Source organism: Camelus ferus, chromosome X, assembly GCF_009834535.1.
Source record: "Camelus ferus isolate YT-003-E chromosome X, BCGSAC_Cfer_1.0, whole genome shotgun sequence".
Classification (NCBI taxonomy): Eukaryota; Metazoa; Chordata; class Mammalia; order Artiodactyla; family Camelidae; genus Camelus; species Camelus ferus.
In genome coordinates this window covers 78098154-78116454 of record NC_045732.1, presented here as the reverse complement: position 1 = coordinate 78116454, position 18301 = coordinate 78098154, and the positions used below count along the sequence as shown (strand labels likewise).

The following is an 18301-nucleotide window of genomic DNA, read 5'->3' as shown; positions in this document are numbered from 1 at the left end:
GAGGGCTAAGGGCAAGGGTTGGATGGGAAGAGCTGGGGAGCCTTGCTGGCCCAGGTTGTCCTGATCAAATGGGACTTACAGTCACTGTGGGCGTGGGCGTGCGCGTGCGGCCGACAAAGCCAAGTCCATTCCAGCGGGCTCGTCTTTGGCCGTGTCTCTAACGAGGCCTCAGCAGTGAGTGGCGATGGGTGGGAATGGAATCCCCCTGGCGTCTCCCTATTTAAAGAGCACTAAAATGTAATCTCAGTGCTCTCCTTTGTTAGGTGGTCAACAATGACCTCTCACCCACATTCCTGAATGTTGCACCTGGTCAGATGTAGCATCGCTCACTGCCCTGCGCATGCCTGACAGCAGAGGTGTTTGGGGGAGGAGAGAGAGGACTTTGCAAATGAGCAGCATGAAAGAGGAAAAGCAGGTCACAGTCACTTGCTAACTTCATTCTTGCTCATTCGCCTGGTGCACGCCCACCTCTCTTTGCTCTTTGGAAAAACCATTGCTTCAGGTGCCCATGCCCAAAGCTGGTCCCAAAGTCCCCTACTTCCGTCTGACCGATTCCAGTCTCGCCCTCTTCAGTTTGAGTCAGATCACACTTAACGCTGTGTTTGCTGTGTGCAGAGTGCTGTGCTAGGCACTGGGGCTGGGCGGGGCTGGGGATGCTAAGATGAGGAAGCAGGCAGATTCTTCTGTTTGGTGGGGGGAGGGTATGTAAAAACCACCTGGAAGAAGGAGAATTGTGAAATAGCTACTAAATAGGAGAACAGACCCCATCTTACGACGTTTAGAAGAAGTTGACCATTCCTTCTGGTCAGAAAACAGTTTCACAGGGACCTGTAACTTTGAGGGAGTTATTATGGTTTTGCTCCATTAATTTTCTACAGCAACACTGTCCAACAGGACTTTCTGTAATGAAGGAAATGTGGCTGTTGAACAGTTGAAGTGTGGCTAGTGCAACCACCGAGGGACTGGATTTTAAATTTTATTTAATTTTAGTGCATTTAAATTTAAACAGCCATCTGTGGCTAGTGGCAACCATATGGGACACTGCAGTTCTACAGGACCTGGTGATCGAAGGCACAGAGATTTTGGATGGACTTGGGGTTGGGGATTCACTGGGTGGGTGTGAAGGGGGACCCCTGGGCTGGGAGGGGATGGTTCTAACAGGTGTGGCTGCAGGGATGGATCCTGGGGCCCAACCAAGTGCTTCTCTAGATGCCAAGGCCACTGCAGTGAACAAGCCAGAAAAAAAACGCTGTCCTCCCAGAGCACGGTCAACCTAGACCTGAATCAGATCATCACAAACTGGGGGGAGCTGTGACGGGGAAGCTCGGGAACTCATGAGAAACTATGATGTGGGGACTGATCTTGTCTGGAGGTCACAGGAGGCCTTCCTAAGCGGGGGACGTTGAGCTGACATCTGAAGGTGGCTATAACCAGACAGAAGGACCATCAAGTAGACAATGCACTGAGGGTGGGGAAGACCAGAAGCTGGGTGATCACCTCTGCCTGCAATAAGAGGCACAATGTCAAGTGTGAGGTAGGCACTGGGAGGCCGTGAGATCGGAGCCTTCATCTGTTCTCTTCATACTGTGCCTCTGACACCTAGAACCACGCCTGGCATGTAATGAGCTCTGAATAAATGGATACTGGCTAAATGTAGCCCCAGCCGGCCATGGGACCATTTGCTCGGTAGTTGTCCTTTCCACTCCTGGTGACATGCACGCTCGTCATCAGTGCTGCTTGTTAGCAAATTTGGATTTGATGTGCTTAGTAAGTGGAACGTCACGGTTTTACAATCTTTAGATTCTCGCCTTGAGCCCCTGAGAACTTACTGGAGATTATGTGTTATCTTGTAGTACGGCCGCCTCCCCTGGACCTGAAAAACCTCTCCACCATCCGGGAACACACATCTCTAACCAGGACCCGCACTGTGCCCTGGTGAGTCTTTGCTCAAAGAGGCCTCGCCCAGCACACTCCCAGTCTTGGGTAGGCCTCCTTGATGAAGTGTGGTTGCAGCCCACTTGATCTAGCTTAAGCCAAAGGAGGGATGGGATTTATAATCATGAGCCAGAAGCGTCGTAGGTCACAAAGGAAGGGATAGGACTGAATCTTCCAGGATCGTGGACTCGGGAGCGGAAGTGCTGCCGGGAACCCCAGGAATCCTCTGTCTCCGTCTCTCACGCCTGCTTCTCTGTTCACATTTGCTTGTTCCTCTTTCTGGGAGAACTCTTATGGCCAAAGACAGCTGTACCAAAGATCCTTATTTACATCAGACAATTCTAGTACCAACAGAGATGGGTCCTTTCTCAATCACAATTCACCTTTCTTGGCAGAGGGAATTGTATTGCTCCAGCCTGGCTAGAATCAACTATGGTCCGGGGAGAAGGGCCAGTAGTACCCACACAGCTTCCAGAAGCCCAGTCGCGTGAATGGAGCAGGAGGAGGTAGTTGTCAGAGGAAGAGGGGTGGCTCACTGGCTTGGTCAGCAAACCCCCAAAATGTATCTGCAGTCTCTCTAGAAATTGCAATTTCAGATGTCCTGAGCCTGGCTCAGCAGTTTCTTAGTTCACTCTAAATGCCACAGGACACAGTTACTTTGGAAAGCAGAATTCAGCAATGAACTCGATTTTCAGACAAGGCTGCAGCATCTCAGCCTGTGCTCCTGACTCCGGACTAGGATGAGAGCTGATTTGCAGTCTTGTTCTCCTCCCATCAGAGGAATGGCCACACTTCCCCTCTTTTCCTGGTGACTTTGAGCATCTTTGTTTTGTTTCATTTTGTTTTTCTCTAAATGATATGATGCCTCGGTCTCTTTCTAGAAAGTTCATGAGCTGTGTCACACAGAGGACCTGGAAAAAAGTAGCCTTTGAGAATTGGGAGCCATTTGCTCCCTAGTGGGACAGAAGCTGCTGCGTAGTGTCCACTGCTTCGGGAGTTGCTTTGGCCAGAAGGAAGTTGTATCTGGAAGGGGAGGGCCAAAACCCCCCAGGGGCCATGTCCATTCTTGGCTGGCTTTCCGAGCAGCTGTGAGACATTGCTTTGACCTCATCTGTATTTTTGTTCTCAGCAATCGAACCAGCTTTTTCTCTCCAGAAAGAAATGGTATTAATTCTGCAAGATTTTTTGCCAATCCTGTTTCCAGAGAAGAGGAAGAAAGCTACATCCAAATGGTAATCCTATATTTTTCACACTCTTCTTACTCTTCATCCCCATCTGTGTTCTTATGAGTCCACTCTAAAGGAAGCATGTTCTTCAAACAAGTACTCGATTGTCATACCAGGCGACAGTATTTTCTAGACTGAGAACAAATCAATACAAAGAGCACCCAGGGCTGAGATGTGTAATGGGAAAACGGAAGTGCCGGCAGTTCTTTTCATCAGGGCTGGGATATCCTGTTTGAGCCCAATAGGTCTGTAGTTCCCCGGATGTCCAGGGTTTAAGCTGTGAAAATGCACACACTGGAGGTTCCCTTCTGCTGCACCTTGCAGCCCTGCCCTGCCCGCCTCTTACAGAGTCTTCCTGCACACCTGAGTGGCTGGGGACCTGGCATCTCCTACCCTCTGCCTTGGGTTCTACTGAGAAGGGCTTATTGAGGAGACAGAGGGGCTTTTAGCACCTCTTGCAACTATCAGACCCTTTAGCCAGAACTGTTACCATTCTACAATTTTCAAATGTCAGGAACCCTAGAGAGAACCTGTCTGAACTATGAAATTTTGAAAAGAGATCTTGGAGGGACAACATTTAAGGCACAATGACTATATATACTTTTGAGAAGACACTTCTGCCTTCCTGTACATGAAGATAACAGGCAATTAAAATTCTAAAAAATGGCCACCTCCAATGAAACAGTAATTAAATGCTTCATTTGGCCTTTCTTTTTGATAGATTGTGCTGTAAGGACACTTAACCATGTGCAGGTGGAAAGTGACTTGTGCCAATCTGCTGTGGAATTCACAATGTTTTTCACACTTCATAATGGCCCTTGGGAGACTTCTAGAAGAAAACACTCTTATAAAAGATACTGACCAGCTGTGCTTTGTCTCCAGAGAACAGAAAAAGGAAGTGAATTCATAACCTAATGGAAGCCAGTGCAGAGTCATTCCAGAAACAGGCAGTTCATTTCTGATCTTTGAGGCTGTGAGAAAGAGCGCTGCATCATTAACAATAGAGTTAAGGATTGGTTTCTTGCCTAAGTTTATGATCATTGGTTAATGACTGTCTCTGTACATTACTAGACAATGTGACACAGTAGATTAAAAGCCCAGAATACCAACTGAAGAAAGGTAGCTGTGAGGAAGACACCCTAGAAATGTGTTTAAAGTCTATCCCACCTCATTCAGTGTGTGTTTCAACTTCAGTATTTTCAAACAGCTTTGACTTCCATTATTTCAGTTGCTCCACAAAACAACCCTGTTTGGTGGACAGAATTCAGACAATTCAATTTTGATTTGACACATAATTATATGCATTAATTTTTTTCTCTCCTTGTGGACAAGTTCTTATCTGCATGTGAAAATTTAGTCTAGGGGCTAAAATACAAGTTTTGTTTTAATAAAGTTATATAACCTTCTTTAGTTGATTTTTTTTAATGAAATATACTTTATGTACAAGACTGTTAGTCTTGAGTGCACTACATAATGATTGGCATTTCCATACATCATGAAATGATTGTCACGGTAAGTCTAGTAACCATCTGTCCCCCTGCGGAGTTACTACAGTATTATTGATCCTTTTCCTTAGCTGGACAATACATTCCTGTAACTTGCTTATTATGTAGTGGAGGATTGCACCTCTAAGTCCCCTTCACCTGTTCTGCCTACCCCAGCCACCCATTTGTTCTCTGTATCAGTACATCTGTTTTCATTCTGTTTTGTTTGTTTTTGAGATTTCACATATAAGTAAGATCATGTAGTATTGTCTTTCTCTGATTTATTTCATTCAGTATAATACCCTCTAGATCCATTCATGGTGTCATAATGGCAAGATTGCACTTTTTTGTGGCTGAGTAATATTTCATTGTGTGTGTATACCACTCTTCTTTATCCATTCATCTACTGATGGGCGTTGAGGTTGCTTCCATGTCTTGGCTATTGTAAATGATACTGCAGTGAACATTGGCATGCATGTAGCTTTTCAAATTAGTGTTTTTATATTTTGGGAGTAAATACTCAGAAGAGAAATTGCTGAATCATGTGGTAGTTCTGTTTTTAATTTTTCAAGGAATCACCATACTGTCTTCCACAGTGGTTGCATTAGTTTACATTCCCACCAACAGTGCACAAGGGTTCCCTTTTCTCCACACCCTTGCTAACACTTGTGATTTGTTGTCTTTTTGATAACAACCATTCTGACAACTGTGAGCTGTTACCTCATTGTGGTTTTCATTTGCATTTCCCTGATGGTTAGTGTACGTTGAACATCTTTTCATGTGCCTGTTGGCCATCTGCATTTCCTCTTTGGAAAAATGTCTGTTCAGATCCTCTGCCCATCTTTTAATGAGGCTGTTTGGTTTTTTTGTTTGTTTTGTTTTGTTTTTTTGAGTTGTGTATGTTTTGGATATGACCCTCTTCTTAGATGGATCATTTGCAGATATCTTCTCCCACTTGGTAGGCTGCCTTTTTGTTTTATTTCTAGTTCCCTTTGATGTGCAAAAGCTTTTTAGTTTGATGTGATCCCATTTGTTTATTTTTGCTTTTGTTTCCATTGCCTGGAGGAGACATAGGCAAAAAAAAATATTGTTAAGACCTATGTCAAAGAGTGTACTGTGTATGTTTCTTTTAAGAGTTTTATGGTTTCAGGTCTTACATTTAAGTCTTTGATTCATTTTGAGTTTATTTTTGTATATAGAGGGAGAAAGTCATCTGGTTTGAGTCTTTTGCATGTAACAGTCCAGGTTTCCCAACATCATTTATTGAAGAAGCTGTCTTTTCCCCATTGTATAATCTTGCCTTCTTTGTCATAGATTAATTGACCATATATGTGTGAATTTATTTCTGGGCTCTTTATTCTGTTCCATTGCTGTCTGTGTCTGTTTTTGTGCCAGTACCACACTGTTTTGACTGTTGTAGCTTTGTCGTATTGTTTGAAATCAGGGAGCATGATACCTCCAGCTTTGTTCTTTTTCTTTCTCAAGATTTTTTTTGGCTATGCTGGGTCTTTTGTGGTTCCATACAAATTTTAGTATTATTTGTTCTAGTTCTGTGAAAAATCCCATTGGTATTTTGATAAGGATTGCAATGAATAAGTAGAATGCCTTGGAGACATTTTAGCAATATAAATTCTTCCAATCCATGATCACAGTATATCGTTCTATCTGTTTGTATCATCTTCAGTTTCTTTCATCAGTGTCTTAAAGTTTTCTAAGTACAAGTCTTTTACCTCTTTGACTAGATTTATGCCTGTGTATTTTGTTCTTTTTGATGTGATTATAAATGGGATTGTTCTCTTAATTTCTCTTTTGGATAGTTCCTTGTTAGTGTATAGAAATGTAACAAATTTCTGTATATTCGTTTTTGTATTCTGCAGTTTCACTGAATTGATTGATGAGCTCTAATAGTTTTTTAGTCTTGTCTTTGTGATTTTCTATATATAGTATTATATCATCTGCAAACGTTGACAGTTTTGCTTCTTCCTTTCCAATGTGAATTCCTTTTATTTCTTTTTCTTGATTGATTGCTGTGGCTAGGCCTTCCAATACTATGTTGAATAAAAGTGTTGAGACTAGGCATCTTTGTCTTGTTCCTGATCTTAGAGGAAAAGTTTTCAACTTTTCACCATCAAGTATGATGTTAGCTGTGGGCTTGCTATATACAAACTTTATTATGTTGAGGTATGTTCCCTTTATACTCACTCTGTTGAAAGTTTTTATCATAAATGGGTGTTGAATTTTGTCAAATGCTTTTTTTGCATCTATTGAGATGATCATATGGTTTTTATTCACATTGATTGACTTTCAGAAATTGAACCATCCTTGCATTCTGGGGATAAATCCCACTTGATCATGATGTATGTATTAAATATATTGTTGACTTCAGTTTGCTAATATTTTGTTAAGGATTTTTGCATCTATGTTCATCAGTGATATAGGCCTATAGTTTTCTTTTTTTGAATGGTGTCTTTGGTTTGGTATTAGATATTAGGATGCTGCCCTTATGGAATGAATTTTGAAGTGTTCCTTCTTCAAGTTTTTGGAATAGTTTGAGGAGAGGTGTTAATTCTTCTTTAAATGTTTGGTAGAATTCACCAGTGAAGCTGTCTAGTCCTGGACTTTGTTTGGAGTTTTTGATTACTGATTCAATTTCAATGCTAGTAATCCGTCTGTTCAGATTATCTCTTTCTTCCTGATTCAGTCCTAGAAGATTGTATGTTAGTGGAATTTATCCATTTCTTCTAGGTTGTCCAATTTGTTGGCTTATTATAAATGTTCATAGTATTCTCTTATGATTGTATTGCTGTGCTATCAGTTGTAATTTCTACTCTTTCATTTCTTTCTTTGTTTATTTGGGTCCTCTGTCTTTGTTTTTCCTTAATGAGCCTGCCTTAACAATTTTGTTTATCTTAAAAAAAAAAAAACTAGCTCTTGGTTTCATTGATTTTTTTTTTTCATTGTGTTTTTTTGGTGTGGCCTCTATTTTATTTCTTTCCACTCTGATCTTTATTATTCCCTTCCTTTTACTGAGGACAGCAGCCAGGAGCTCAGTGTGGGCTGGGGGGCACATCAGGGCAGTCCTGGCAAGCCAGCCTAGAAGCTGCCCTAGGCAGTTTCAATCTGCTGCTTCCATGCTGGGACTGGGAGCAGGCAAGTCTGTGTGCGTTCTTCGAGAGTGGAGTCCAGTCTCAGTTTCTTACAGCCCTCTGGTAAGCCCCACTGGTTTTCAAACTGACTAAGGGGGCTCGTCTTCCCTGTGTCAGACCCCATGCTAGGGTGCTTAATGTCTGGCTTGAACCCTTCGTTCCCCAGGGAGGAGCCCCAAGCCTGTGACAGTTCCCCCTCCTCTTCTGTGTCCCTCACTAAGGGTAAAGGTCCCAACCAAATCACTGCTCTTCTCTTCTGTCAGACTCTGTGTGGATCTTTTGTTAAAGCCTTGGTTGTAGAAAAGCTGTCCAGCTATTCCCCAGGTAAATTTCAGTGAGAGTCATTCTCTCTATAGCTGTAGTTTTGATATGTCCATGAAGAGAGCGTCATCCTTCTCCACCATCTTGATCCCACCTTTTCTTTTGTTTTTCAAGATTGATTTGGCTATTCAAGGTTCCTTGAGATTCCATGTGAATTTTAGGATGGTTTTTTCTATTTCCGCAAAAAACACCGTTGGGATTTTGATAGAGAATGCTTTGAATCTGCAGATTGCTTTGGTTAATGTAATCCTCTTTGGAGGATTTGGTGAAGTATCTGTTGAATCCTTTTGCCCAAGTTTTAATTGGGGTTTTTGTCTTCTTGTACTGAGTTTTGAGAACTCTTTATATATTCTGTGTATAAGTCATGCAATGGGTATGTGAGTCACAAATATTTTAAGTCTGGATCTTGTCTTTTCATTCTCTTCTGTTCTTTGAAGAGCAGAGATTTTAAATTTGATTAATCTCAATTTATTGACTTTTTTCATTCATGGGTTGTTCTCATGTCTAAGAACGCTTAGCCTAACTTTTGATCATTATGTTTTCCTCCGTATTTTCTTCTAAAAGTATGATGGGGTGATGAAAATGTTCTAAAATTGATTGAGGTGATGATGACACAGATATGTGAATATACTAAGCACCACCAAATTGTTCACTTTAAATGGGAAGATTGTATGGTATGGGAATTATATCTCAATAAAGCTGTTTGCAAAACAAATCCTAAAGATTTTGGCAAATGTTGACAAGCAGACCTTTACAATTGAGTCTGGAGATTGAACGATAGTTCCCTGGGCTACGTGAGCAGCCCAAGGGGCAAGACGAAGGTCATGATATCAGGGGTTCCCCAAGGAAACTGTCCAGCAAGATTACCTTGCAGTGAACCCCACAGCTGACAGACACCACCCATGTACTCAAAGCTTCCACTCAGCTTTTTGGTCTTTCACTCTTAAATATGAACAGCCAGCCAGTAATTTTATCAGACATCTCAGGAGAATTCTCACGTGAAGGATAGGGACCCAAACAAACAGATTGGAGGAAACAAAACCTATGCCAGAAGGAGAAACCATTTTTAAAGAATCTATTATTACAAATATTCTCTGAGAGATGAGCTCTTACTTAATACATAAGTTAAATGAATCTATTAAGTCAAACAAGCACATTAACATATTAAAGGAGAAAATGATGTGATTGTCTCAGATGCAGCAAAAGAATTTGATAGAACTCAACATCTATTCACATATGGGAACGAGATATATAAATAGAAGTTGCATCACTGGGGAAAAGATGGTTATCCATATGGGGTACAAACAAAATAAAAATGAATGAATTGTATCCCTATTTCACCACCATAGGTTAAAATCAGTTCAGGCTAGATCGTTACTTAACCACTGTAGACAGTGATGGGCTATTAGCAACACACTTAACGAACAAGTGATTAATCTCCTGAGTATATGAGGAAATCTGAGAAAAATTAGAAAAGTACAAGTACTTCAATATAAAAAGTAGCAAGACAAAAACAAACCTGAACAGATAATTCACAGAAGAGGAAAAAATGACCCTTAAGCATATAAAAAGATGGCCAATTAGTTAAATTAGCAAGGGCATGGGAAATCAAACCGCAGTTAGATACCATTTTCCCCATATCCGGTGGGTGATAGTAAAGTTGAAGGTGCATACATCCCGGGGCCACACTGGAAATTCTTCCACAAGCTGCATGAAGGCTCAGAGCTGCATCGCTTGTAATAGCCTCCAAGTTGGAAGCAACTCAAATGTCTGTTGTTGGTAGAACAGTTAAATAAATTATGCAGTGGAATCCTCTATTCGAATGAAACAGAATGAAACGGGGCCAATGCTTTGACATGGGTGAGTGTGACATATGTAATAAGGAGCAAAAGTTGAAGTCACCCAAAATGCATACAACATGGTTCTATTGATAAAAGTTGAAAACAGACAAAACTCAAGATTATGTCAGTTAAGGATACTTGCACACTGATAAAACTATATTTAAAAAGACAAGGAGTGATAAGCACAAAATTCAAGACGGTGCTCAACCTCTCCGGGGCAGAGGAGGAAGTCGCAGGGGAGTAGGCACTCCCCACGCCTCAGGTGTGGCCGTATCCCACTTCTGAAGCTGGATGCTGAGTCCATGGGTGTGTCTTTGTATTGTGTAGAGTACCTTTAAATGCATTTGAGATGCCTTTACTAGAGCTTCAATAAGTGCGGTTGGTTTTTTCAGGATTTAATCTCTAAGGAATCATGGGCCTGCCCGATCCATAAAAAAAAAATCCTTCTTGGGGGAGGTAATCACCAGCTGTTTCGAAGGTGACTGAAGGTCTAGCTTCATGTGAAGCCCAGGTTGGCTCTGTTGTATTTCAAAGCCAGCTCTCATACAGGATTGCAGGCTGAGCTATTATCATCTGATGGCAGTTACCCAAGTGGAGACGTGACTCACTCTGCTTCCCCGGGGCCGCCCGACCAGAAATCGTTAACCTGCATCCCATGATGTTGGTTTCTAGGAAGAGCACAGAACAGCCAGCTCCCTGACGTGGACAAAGAAATTCAGCCTGGATTATCTAGCCCTGGACTTCAATTCCGTGTCACCAGCCCCTGTACAGCAGGTAGGAAGTACTTAAAATCAGCCCTAATCCTGCCTTCCAGAAGTCCTGGTGTATTTCCCTCTGGGGTATATTCTTTGGGTGGATATGTACAAATTTATGTGGTATTCATACTCCTTAAAACTTGGACCGTAAACTTTATTGAGTGTAAGCTGTGGTATGAATGAATAGTAGGGAAGCAGTGGACAACAGCTAAATATTCTTGAGCAAAGGATGCTTAACAGTGTGTTGTTTGATGAGAAAACCCACTTGCTGAACAGGATAGACAGTATGATTCCATCTTGTGTGTGTGCAGAAAAAACATCTGGAAGATTTCCCTTCTCCTTTACCTTTAATTTCATTCCAACAACCTAAAATGATACTCCAGAAAAGCGGGTCAGAAGGGGAGACGGATGACTACAAAAGGCACGTTAGTCGGTTTTAGTAGGCTGTGCAGTGATGAGCACCCCAGATCTCCAAGTTGAAGGGAGCAGAGGTGAAGAGCGATCTGTACACAGACACACAAAGTGTAGCATTTCTTTCTGCAGGTAACTTGATAGCACTGTAATCTACCACACTCGAACTGCCATTTTCCTGACTTTTTCTTTTAATTTTTAGAATTTTTTTAAATTGAAGTATAGTCAGTTACAGTGTGTCAAATTCTGGTGTACAGCATCATGTCCCAGTTATAAATACACATACATATATTCATTTTCATATTCTTTTTCATTAAAGGTTATTACAAGATATTAAACACAGTTCCCTGTGCTACACAGAAGAAATTTGGGTTTTTTTTTTTACCTATTTTTATATGTAGTAGTTAATATTTGCAAATCTCAAACTCCCAGGTTTATCCCTTCCCACTTCCTTTCCTCCAGTAACCATAAGATTGTTTACTATGTCTGCAAGTCTGTTTCTGTTTTATAGATGAGTTCATTAGTGTCCTCTTTTTTCTTTTTTCTGTTTTTAGATCCCACGTATGAGTGATATCATACGGTATTTCTCTTTCTGGCTTACTTCACTTAGAATGATGATCTTTAGGTCCATCCATGTTGCTGCAAATGGCATTTTATTATTTTTTATGGCTGAGTGGTAGTCCATTGTATAAATATACCACAGCTTCTTTATTCAGTCATCTGTCGATGGACATCTAGGCTGCTTCCATGTCTTGGCTATTGTAAATAGTGCTGCTATGAACATTGGGGTGCAGGTGTCTTTTGGAAGTAGGGTTCCTTCTGGATATATGCCAGGAGCGGGATTCCTGGGTCGTACGGTAAGTCTATTCCTAGTCTTTTGAGGAATCTCCATACTGTTTTCCACAGTGGCTGCACCAAACTGCATTCCCACCAGCAGTGAGGAGGGTTCCCTTTTCTCCACAGCCTCTCCAGCATTTGTCATTTGTGGACTTTTCCTGACTTTTAAAATTCGATGTAATGACAGTCTTTTTGTTCTCCCCTTCAGAAACTTCTCCTTTTAGAGGAGCAAAGAGTAGACTATGTCCAAGTGGACGAGCAGAAGACGCAGGCTCTCCAGAGCACAAAGCAGGAGTGGACGGATGAGAGGCAATCCAAAGTGTAAGACAGCTGGGCTTGCTGGGCCTGAGACTTGGGGCTTGCTTGGAGGTTTTCACTAGAATTGCACTGATGGTCAACACAGGTTAAGATGCAGAGAGAACTTATGGTACCTGTGGGCTTGGCAGAACCTTTGGGAGAGAGGACATATTTGGACACATTGAACGGGGAGAAGAAGGAAGTGGTTTCCTGACAGAGGGGCCCTGGGGGAGCCCAGCCCTCCCCTCCCAACCCGTCGCAGCAGTGTCCCTCCCCAGCCACGCCTGCCCATGCCCAGAGCCTCAGGGAGGCTTGGAGTTGGCTCCACAGTCACAAAAGACAGAGATGGAGGATTCCACTGGGATGTAGAACACTCCACTCAGGCAGGGTAGGAACAAGAAAAAGAAGAGTTGGGAGGATAATTTCCCCAGTGTTTGGTTAAAGAGCTCTCCAGTGGAGCATTTGGAGTGCAGACTGGAAGCAGTATTACTACCAACAGGCTGACATCGTTTGACTCCAACGCCTGAAAGTTTGATCTGTCTCCTGTGCCTTCCATTGGACTCATAAATTATCCCAGGAGAGAGGCACCTGGAGAGTATCGTGTCCCCATCCCTGAAAGCGCGGTTGAAGAGATCAAGCCTAGTGATGGTGGCGGAATCTGCATTCCTCACTCCAAAGACTCCAGTGACAGAGGCGTCGAGTCCCGGGCTCCACGATGACGGTATCAGCTTACACTGGGGGCTCTAAGGATCATCTCTTCCCCTACAAGACCTTGGAAGCTAGGCTTGGCAGAGATTGGTGCTCCCACTTTGAAGAAAAGAATACTAAGAGCTGGAGGAGGGAACATTTGGCCCAGGATTACTCATGGAGCCGAGACATGGAGTCTCTTTCCACCGTCTCACGCTGCCTCTGAGGATGCTGATGAAGTCCATCAGTTTGGTTAATTCTGAAGATGTGTGGGAAACACACGCCAACCCGGGATGAGTCACCGTCTCCTCTCCCTTTCACAGGATTTTGAGCAGGTGCTTTTATACTTGAAAGGTATGCATGTCAAGCCAGGGTTTCTGTGTGTGGCGTTGAAACTGGGAACTCTAAGGTGATCAGTAGTTCCCTTTAAATACCTCTTGACAATCTGTGTGAATTCCATCCCTGGTTCACGTGGTCCCCTCGCAGCGTGTTTCCCATGAGCTGGCTAATGCTGGTGGAAAAACTTATGCCACCTCGGGGAGGGCTACCCCTGGCTATCTTCTGCTTGACTCAAGCTTTTGTGTGACAGTTATGAGCCGAAGAAAATGAACAAACCAAAAAGCAAGCCCCATTCTCAGGTTTCCTGGCTAATGTTTCCCTCCTGCTTTAGTGGCGCCTAGACCTTGAGGAGGGCAGATATTCACACTGTGCATTGAGGGCGGCTTGTCGCCTCTTCCTTTATGGGGCACTGGGGTTCAGGGGCCCCAGACAAAAGTCTCAATCTGACACAGAGTTTTACCTGATGCTCTTTCCTGAGCCTTCTGAGCACCTGCAGGCAGAAGACAGATCTGAACAAGTGGGTAGTAAGCAGATACTGACCTACTGTTCTGTCCCTGTGTCTTATACATGAGGCTAGATCACGTAGGCAGGCAGGTCTCTGACAGTTGGGGTTAGTCAGAGCAATTGTCAGCCTTATGCAGAGTTTCATGGTTTTGAACTGCTCCAAAGGTAAGTGTCAACATCTTGGTTTTTCAGACCATAAAAGAAGTAATTTTGATGTTCCAAGCAGCAGGATCTGGTGACATAATTTTCTTCCTGGAACAAGATGGGGGAACACTGCCAAGTGCTTTAACTGACTTGAGTCCTTAGTGAGTCTGGATGGAGCCACAAGAGGGCTCCTTGCACCCCACGGCCTGCTCCATGTCACCACACACAGAGTCGCAAAGAGTCACAGAGCCTCAGGCAAGAATCCAGGGCAACAGACGGCCAGTTCCCATGGATGGTAGCTTCCTCGTTTGTGGGCCACCTGTGTTTAGGTCGTCAGAAAAGTTGTACACCCAAGTGTCGAGAACCTCACCAGATTGGGGATAGATTGGAAAAGTAAATACAGCTGAAATGATGTCAGCAATGAAATGTCATCCAGGTGACCAAAAAAAAAAATCTGTTTCTACAAAACATTTCCAGGGCCATAGTTACTGCACGAAACAACAGACACTTGACTGGTGTGGCTTGTTTGGAAGTGATTAGGGATTTTTTTTTTAAAAAGATGACTTCACCTCATTTCCAGGGTGTATGCGATGATGTCTTGCTTTGATAAAACCGCTCATGGATGACTCCACAAAAACAGAACAATTCAGGGACACAAAATACAGGTGGTTTCTGAGCTGACAGCAGCGTATGCTCTTGAGAAAGGCACCAGCGTGGACTAGCTGTGCCAGCAGAGAGCCATGATTCTGAGGGTCTGTTTTTTTTAATAGAAAGGATCCCAGATACTGCTCCAAGTCAAGTGCACATGGCACAGCTGTACGCTGTGCAATACACCTTTCTAGAAGATTTGAGAATCATCAGGACAGTGTAGTGATTAATCCCACGTTCTTTTCTGTAGCTTCTTTTGGCTTCATTTCCTTCCATCTCGTTTTGTTGGGAAATACTCCCAGGTCAGGAGTTGTGTCATGCAGAAAAGGCGGCTGAAGGGTGTCAAGCCCGTGAGTCCCCAAGTCCTTGGGCCACCAGCACCAGCTGGATCATAGCCTTTAGGTCTGAGTTGCACCCGAAGGCTCCCCTAAGGCCCTGCTTTCTCCTGTCAAGGCCACCTCCTCTGCCCCCATTCACACCACCTTTGTATCCACAATCACGCTGATTTTTAAAAATTCACTGTGTTTTTACTGTTTCATTTCTGGCATTAATAAAAGTCTTGGAGGAATTGTGCCCGAAGTGCCCGCTTATTTGTTTTAAGTGACAACAGCTGATAAAAATAGGGACCACGGTTTGAAAGCTGAGTATGTGAAAATAGACTTCATTGCCATTTTGGAAATACAACAAACTTCACCTGAGTCATGTGGAATGACCTACATTCGTGGCATTTCACTGCAAACAGGTGGCTGTAATCAGCACTGCTTCTGGTCAGCCAAACCGCATCCTGACACCCTTTTTTTCTCTGACATTAAAAGCGGCAGCTCGTGACCTTCCTGTCCCCAGCAGGGGTCCAGCGCCACCACCTCCTCTTCTCCACAGTGAGGCTCCCAGCTTCTCTGGGCGCTGTGCAATCTCTGGGTGACTGTGCCAGGCAGAGGCCACTAGGGTAGCAGGGGCTCCGGAGTAGGGGAAACAGGCCAAAGGCAGAGACCCGACAGCCAGGGTGCTGAGGGGGAGGGGAAGCCACGTGAAAGTCCGCGCCCTGGGGAAGTATGAGGCTGGTTACCCATCATCCCCCGACCTGAAGAAGGGCAGGTTGTCCACGAGGCTTAACCAGAGACGCAGGGCCCGGGGACTAACCTAAAGCGGCTCTGAACCCCAGGCCCCTTGTGCTCCGGCCCCCTTCCTCCACCAGAGGCCTCCCCAAGTTTCCGGATTTCTTCTTTATTTTCCTCAATTTTAAACTGCCTTTATTGTTATCATTTCCTTATTTTAATTGTGCCATTTGTTTTTATAAATGTAATTTTTATTTTCTGCAACTGGGAGAGTGTGGCACTGGTGCAGGCTGGTTGGGTGCCCTCACGCCCCCCCCCCAACACACACACACAGGGGCACTTGATTTATGACGGGGGTGCTGGGGAGCCTCAGGGACAGACGGCCTCGCCAACAAGGGTGCCGGGTCACTGGGGACCCGCCAGGACAGTAATGAGCCCTGAGCCCGCTCGGCCGCCGATTCCCGCGGGACCTGGAGGCGGAAGGCTGAGCGATCGGTTTGCCGCCTTCCCTCCCCGGACCCGGCCCTTTCGGCATCTGTCCGCCACTGCGGTCCTGGTCTTTGCTTCTTGGTGACAACCTCCACTTCGATCAGCTTTAGCCTTTGCTTCCCTTCGTGTAAAACAACACAACCTAATTGTTTTATGTCTGTTTTGAAAGTTTCAATCATTTAAATTTTTTTGTTCTTCAATTTCAGGCTTTTAATTCATTTTCATACTTTATGGTGATAGAAGTCATCAAGTAGTTACCTGTATTTGGAAAAATTATTATTAATTAGAAGAATGATTATTAATTATAAGACGAGAATTTTCTGGAATGATGGAAATGTTCAATATTTTAATCCGGGTGGTGGTTATACAGGGGCTTACATACGTAAAAATTGATCAGTCCTTAAACTTAATATTTGTACACTTCCCTGCATGTAAATTATACTTCAACAAACCAGTTAACATGAGGGGAAAAAAGACTCCAGGGGAATTAAAAAGTTAATATTTAGAAACACAACCATACAACGTAGAAGAAACTAGAGGAAAACTTTTTATTATCTTGGGGTATGGAAGACCTTCAGCAGCAAGTCACAAAAGACAGAAGCAATAAAGGGAATACTTATTTCCTTTGATAACTCCATCTACTTCAACACATATTTCGGGAACACCTGCTACATAACAGGTAGTCTTGTAGGCACTCTGGAACTAAGAGCGTGAACAAAAATCCCTTTCCCTAAGGAGCTTATGCTCTGGCAGGATGTGGGGCACTCTTGGTGCTCCATCCAAATCCTCTAGGACACCTTTCACTGTTTGACGTGGCCCCTGGCTTTCATGTGCCTTTGCTGCCAACAGCCCGCACCTGGGACTCCCTGTCAGTGGAGAGCCTCTCCGGCACCTACTGGAGCTGCTTTACCTGCGAGAGCAGAGAACACCTCGGGATGCACTCCGCCTGCCCTCTGCACTGAGCAGGACAGCATTCTGAAATCTCAGTTCCTTTACCTCAGGTTGGGACAAAGTCTAAGGAGAAATTGCATTGCAGAGCTCCCCAGTGGAATGTGGCAGGATTCCTCCTCTCCCCGAGACGCCCCCTCGCTTGGACTCCGCCCCTTCCCCGTCCCGCCTTCCCGCTGTCGCCTGCCCAGCCTTCGGCGAACCCAGCTATAGCACACTGAGTTCTGGAAAAATGGCTGTAAAGAGATCTTCTGTCCCACTTGCTCGTCCAGAATCTAGCCACTCCCCATCAAGAGGTAGAGTCTCCGTCCTCTCCTCTAGAACCTGGGTCCTACAGGGGACAGAGCTTCTGCCTGGCCCTCTCTCAGGATACACACCCTTGGAATGCAGGCATCACGCTGTGAGGAAGCACATGCCACATGGAAAAGAGCGAAGGCCCTGGGCCCTCAGACTCTGCTGCCTTCCCAGCTGGTAGCTGGCACAAAATTGTCAGCCGTGTAAGACCCGTTGGAAGCAGATTCCTCCAGGCTGCAGTTTGACCACCCAGATGTGGTCCCATGCAGCAGATGTGAGCCTTACCCCGAGTGGCCGCCCAAACCAGAGATGTGTGTGCGAAGTAAATGACCATCGTTACTTTATGTCACTAACTTTGGGTGTGGCTTCTCATGTAATAGCAGTCACTAGACCACCAACCTAAGACACAGGTGAGACAGGAAGTTAAAAAAAATCAACTTGTAAATTATACTGTATCTTAGAAACTGATGAGTGGTATGGAAAAGAAAAAACAGCGTGAGGAGGAGCAGGTGTGCACTGTCTGGGGGGGCGGCCACATGAGTAAGGAGGGGGAGAAGATGAGACCTGAGCAGCCTTGGAGATGAGGGAGCCACAAGCTATGTTTGCGAGAGCCTTCAAGGCAGGGAGCACAGACTGCAAAAGCCCCAATTCAGCAGAAAACTTGCAATGCTGATGGCACAGCAGAGGAGGTGGAGTGGTAACTGAGGACTCGCAGATTATAATATAGGGCCTTATTGGCCATTATAAGGCCACTGGCTTATGTTCTGAGTGAGAATGGAGCCAGTGCAGGGACCTGAGCAGGGGAGACATGCCATCTGACTTACATTGTGAAACGATCACTGAGCCACCACAGCTGCTGCACGCGGTCAGGTGAGACTCTCCATCACCGTCGTCACATCACGACCACCGCCACCATCCCCACCGACAGCACCTCCCTCCC

General features: G+C 44.3%; 1 protein-coding gene across 2 annotated transcripts in view; it reads left to right on the top strand.

The window, feature by feature from the left end:
- Positions 1 to 15193, top strand: part of GAB3 (GRB2 associated binding protein 3) — a 69922-nt gene extending 54729 nt beyond the window's left edge. Inside the window, exons 7-11 of one of the 2 annotated variants that reach the window (XR_004317922.1) lie at positions 1854 to 1935; positions 3065 to 3167; positions 10626 to 10727; positions 12165 to 13294; positions 13976 to 15193. Coding sequence is in view for 1 of the 2 variants with exons in the window: in XM_032474982.1 (XP_032330873.1) it covers positions 1854 to 1935; positions 3065 to 3167; positions 10626 to 10727; positions 12165 to 12281 (404 nt within the window). In the remaining variant the exon portion in view is untranslated. Of the gene's footprint in view, positions 1 to 1853; positions 1936 to 3064; positions 3168 to 10625; positions 10728 to 12164 lie in introns of both variants that reach the window. The other variant, XM_032474982.1, reaches the window with a different exon arrangement.
- Positions 15194 to 18301: the final 3108 nt, after the last annotated feature.